General features: G+C 58.5%; 1 protein-coding gene across 1 annotated transcript in view; it reads right to left on the minus strand.

The window, feature by feature from the left end:
• ADAMTS13 (ADAM metallopeptidase with thrombospondin type 1 motif, 13) overlaps positions 1 to 3886 on the minus strand; it is a 36080-nt gene that overhangs the window by 3084 nt on the left and 29110 nt on the right. The window contains exons 26-29 of the mRNA XM_008593336.1: positions 2869 to 3193; positions 2232 to 2378; positions 1598 to 1774; positions 183 to 446 (exon numbers count right to left, since the gene is read on the minus strand). Coding sequence (XP_008591558.1) covers positions 183 to 446; positions 1598 to 1774; positions 2232 to 2378; positions 2869 to 3193 — 913 coding nt within the window. The remainder of the gene's footprint in view (positions 1 to 182; positions 447 to 1597; positions 1775 to 2231; positions 2379 to 2868; positions 3194 to 3886) is intronic.

Raw genomic sequence — 3886 nt, forward strand, 5'->3', positions numbered from 1 at the left:
TTTAAAAAAAAAAAAAAAAAAAAAAAAAGTCTTAGGAAAGGTTTTTCCCACTTCACTCCTGTAGGTAGCTCAATAACACATGTAGGTGAGTAAGTGGAGAAAACTCTCATCTCTCATTTTTTCACTAATGATTTTGAGGCTTATGGTCTGAAGTCAACTGAAGGGATCCCCTAGCCCAGCACCCCCTCTCCCTGTCCCTAGGGACAGCTGTCCAGAATCAGCAAATTCAGCCCATTTCTGTTCCCATCCTGGTGTCCTCACCGAGATGTAGCTGGCGTTGGTTCCCTCGGTTCCAGTGCCCATGCCTGTGGCCAGGGCGTGGATGGCAATCCGGGCCTGTGGAGCCACATCGATGAAGAGCCGGCATCCGCCTCCATTCCTCCCTTCTGGACTCAGCAAGGGGCTCACAATTTTCCCCTGGGGTCCAAAGAGCTGCATGTCACATTCTGCAGGGAAGAGCAGATAGGTCGACTGGAACTGGCTCCTCAGGGACATAGGAGCCCGGACAGACCACTGATGCCAGAGGCCAGAGCAGCTCACAGCCAGGCAGCAGTAAGGGGAACAGTGTGGCACTGTGGTCAAGATCGGAGCTCCAGCCAGAAGCCCCTGCTGAACTCCACTTCTACCACTTCCTGGCTGGGTGACTTTAGGCAAAGGCCTTAATCACTCTGAGCTTCAGTTCCCGCCTCTGTAAGGTGAAGGGACAATGGCACACACTGGGCAGGGCAATGTTTAGGAGGACTCAGTGAAATCATGTGTGCAAAATGCTGAACACTGAACCTGATACAAAGTGGGCTCCAACCACGGCAGCCACTGCTACCTCTGGGAGGCCACCTGAGCCCATCTGCCTGCACCTCCTAAGCCTCCCTCGAGGCGGGTGGTTGCAAGGCCAGGAAATAAGCAGCAGCAGGAACTGTGACAGTCGGCTCTGCAGCCCTTCAGCACGATTTAGCAGTGACTGCGCTTCACACCAGCACAGATCACTGCCGAGGACTGAGGAGACTGTGCGGTAAACCTCTGCAGAGGGGAAGCCCCTGGTGGAACCAGAAACCTCTGGAACTGGCTGTGGATGCCAAGTTCAGCTGTTGGGAGAGGGCAAGCCCTCTGAGGTGACCAAGAGGTCTATCAGAGGGTACCAATGGGCCATGGGCAAGGCAGGGGCCCCTGAGATGCCATCCTGAGCCTGAGATGTGTGTGGTGGTGGGCACACATGCATGTGCAAGCATGCACCCATGCACCGGTGCACTGAAACAGGGCCAAGGGAAAGTGGCTTGCAGAAGAAGCTTTAAGGACCTCGAAAGGCCTGAGTGCTGGGTGCAAGGGCGTGGGGCCTGAGGGACAGGGTGGGGATGTGCACCAAGTCTCACATCTACGCATCTTGCTGCACAGACCTAGAGAGGAAAGGACACAGCACTTACCCCTGGACCTCATCCTGACCGCAGGTATAGGTCAATACTGGCCACCCCGGGTTCCTTCCATCTCAGTCGGCTCCCTCCCTGTCTTGCCCACTGCCCCACTGGGACTGCCCTATATCCAGCAGCCTGCCCAGACTGGACCACCCTGCAGGGAGGTGGGAGGGTCTGGTGCCTTGACCTACCTCTGTGGAAGGCTTGCGGGGCAGGCTGGCTCCCATACCGCAGCAGCACCCCACTTGCCGGCTGCACACAGCGCTGCCTCACCACCAGCGTGTTGGTCTTGGAGCTGAAAGTCAGGCCAGACAGCTTCCTGCACATCTTTCTCCACGTGAGCCGGCCCCAAAGCAGCAGCATCTCCCCTAGGAAGTGGCAATGCAGTGAGGGTTCAGCACCCCCAACCCCAGGTCAGCAGTGCAGTGGCTCCAGGGAAGACTGAGCTGAGTTCAAGTCCCCGACTCTCCCCCTTACTGGCAACATGACTCTAAGTATCCGGACACATTACTTAATCTCACCTAGCCTCGGTTTCCTCATCTGCAGAATGGGGATTGTCACACCGCAGTGGCTCCAGGGAAGACTGAGCTGAGTTCAAGTCCCCGACTCTCCCCCTTACTGGCAACGTGACTCTAAGTATCTGGACACATTACTTAATCTCACCTAGCCTCGGTTTCCTCATCTGCAGAATGGGGATTGTCACACTTCAGTCACAAGATGGCCATGAAAATTAACAGCAGGAATGCATGTGGGGCACTGTGCCAGGAACAGGCATCTGGCAGGCCCCGTAACTGGCAGCAACTGCTCATGTGGCCCTAGACGTACCTGCGCTGCAGTTGAGGGAGCTCTCGAGGACATGGAGGGTCACCACCTCACCCAGGGGCCGCCCGATGGCCACCACACAGTCTGCCTGCCCTAGGCCTCGCATGTCAATGGTTCCTGCTGGCTCTAGGTGCTGCCTGCCACAGGCACCTGAGGGAGCAAGAGCACAGGTGAGCAGAGCTGCTAGGATCCCAGCAGGGCACAGTCTGGTGCTTTCTATGCTGAGGAAGTAGATGGGGGTGGTGGTGGCCAACGTCCCCCTAGACCCAGCGGAAGCCTTCTCAGGTGAGGGAGAGCACAGGACTGCTGCAGGTGCCCCAGCGAGAGGGAGGCAGTGTGTGGGCAGTGCAGGGGCTCTGGGACATGCGGCCTGGAGTGCCACCGGAAGGTGCAGGACCTGGGGTCCTGACTGAAACCTTCCAGTTACTTCCCCTTGATAGTAATCAAAGTGAGGTTTCGCTTTGCTAGGTAGGAAGGGAGCCAGCCCTGGGCCTGGCCTCCCAAGCCCATCCCTTCATCCCAACTGCATACATCCCAGGTTGTATCATCCTAGTGCTCATCCTAGTCTCCCAGGTTCAGATGCCTCTGCCCACCCCTCCTGCAGCAAGCATCCCCGAAAGAAAGGAGGAAGAAACATAACTGGACTCTGCCGGGCTTCCGTGGTGCCCGGGCAGGAGCCCCTGAGGCTGGGTTGCTGGGGAGAGGAGGCGGGCCCGGGCCCCGAGCTGGGGCCACTCTGGGGAAGCACCAGCAGGGGTGGCAGTGGTCTGGCCTGGAGCAGTGGCTTCCTTGTGGGGGGCCAGGCTGGGTGTCCCCTGCCCCACACAGGGCCCGGCCCAGCAGCCCCGCACTGTCGCTGGCTTGGGCAAGTGCTGGCAGAAGTTGGCCGACACGGGCACCTTGGCCTGGGGTCCAAGACAGGTGTCATGCCGGTGCTGGATGCCGTCCCCACAGGACACGGAGCACTGCCATGAGAAAGAAGCAAGGAGTGGGTGCCCCTGCCAGGGGATGATGAGGACAGAAGTGACCCAGGACAGGAGCAATCCGAGACAACCTTTGCACAACCAGGGAGGCAGGCAAGTGTCTCCGTTCTACAGATGAGGAGACAGAGGCTCCAAGAGGTCACCTTGCGAGGGTTGTGTAGGTGGCAAGAGCTGGGATTCAAGCCCAGGGCCATAAGTCTCACCCTCACAGCTCTCTCCCTCTCCAGCCTGAAAGCAGGGGCCAGGTGCTCCTCAGGGGGACACTCTCCTCCCGCACCCTAGCAGTCACTGCAGCCCGGTGTCTGACCCCCCATCCTGCTTCCGAGACTCTGGGTTGCCTCGTGCCCCCACACTGTGAACTCCTCCAGTGAGAGATGGAGCCCTATCCACCCCTTTCTTCCGAGGCCTTGCCAGGTACTTGGCATGGGATGGCATTTGCTTACCGTGGGGAGTTGAGTTGTCTGCCTTTCACCCCACAGCATCTCCAGGCCTCTGGGCCTCCTAAAGCACAGCTGCCCTCAGATCTCTAGGCTTTGCTGTGTCTTCTGTCCCTAGGAACCCTCTCCCCCCAAATCTAGCTCTCCCCCACTTTCACAGGACCACAGTGGATCAGCCCCCAGGATCCCCCAGCCCCAGCTGCCATGTCACCTCTGTCCAGGTGCTGACATGCCACCA

Source organism: Galeopterus variegatus, unplaced genomic scaffold (genome assembly GCF_000696425.1).
Source record: "Galeopterus variegatus unplaced genomic scaffold, G_variegatus-3.0.2 Scaffold9008, whole genome shotgun sequence".
Lineage (NCBI taxonomy): Eukaryota > Metazoa > Chordata > Mammalia > Dermoptera > Cynocephalidae > Galeopterus > Galeopterus variegatus.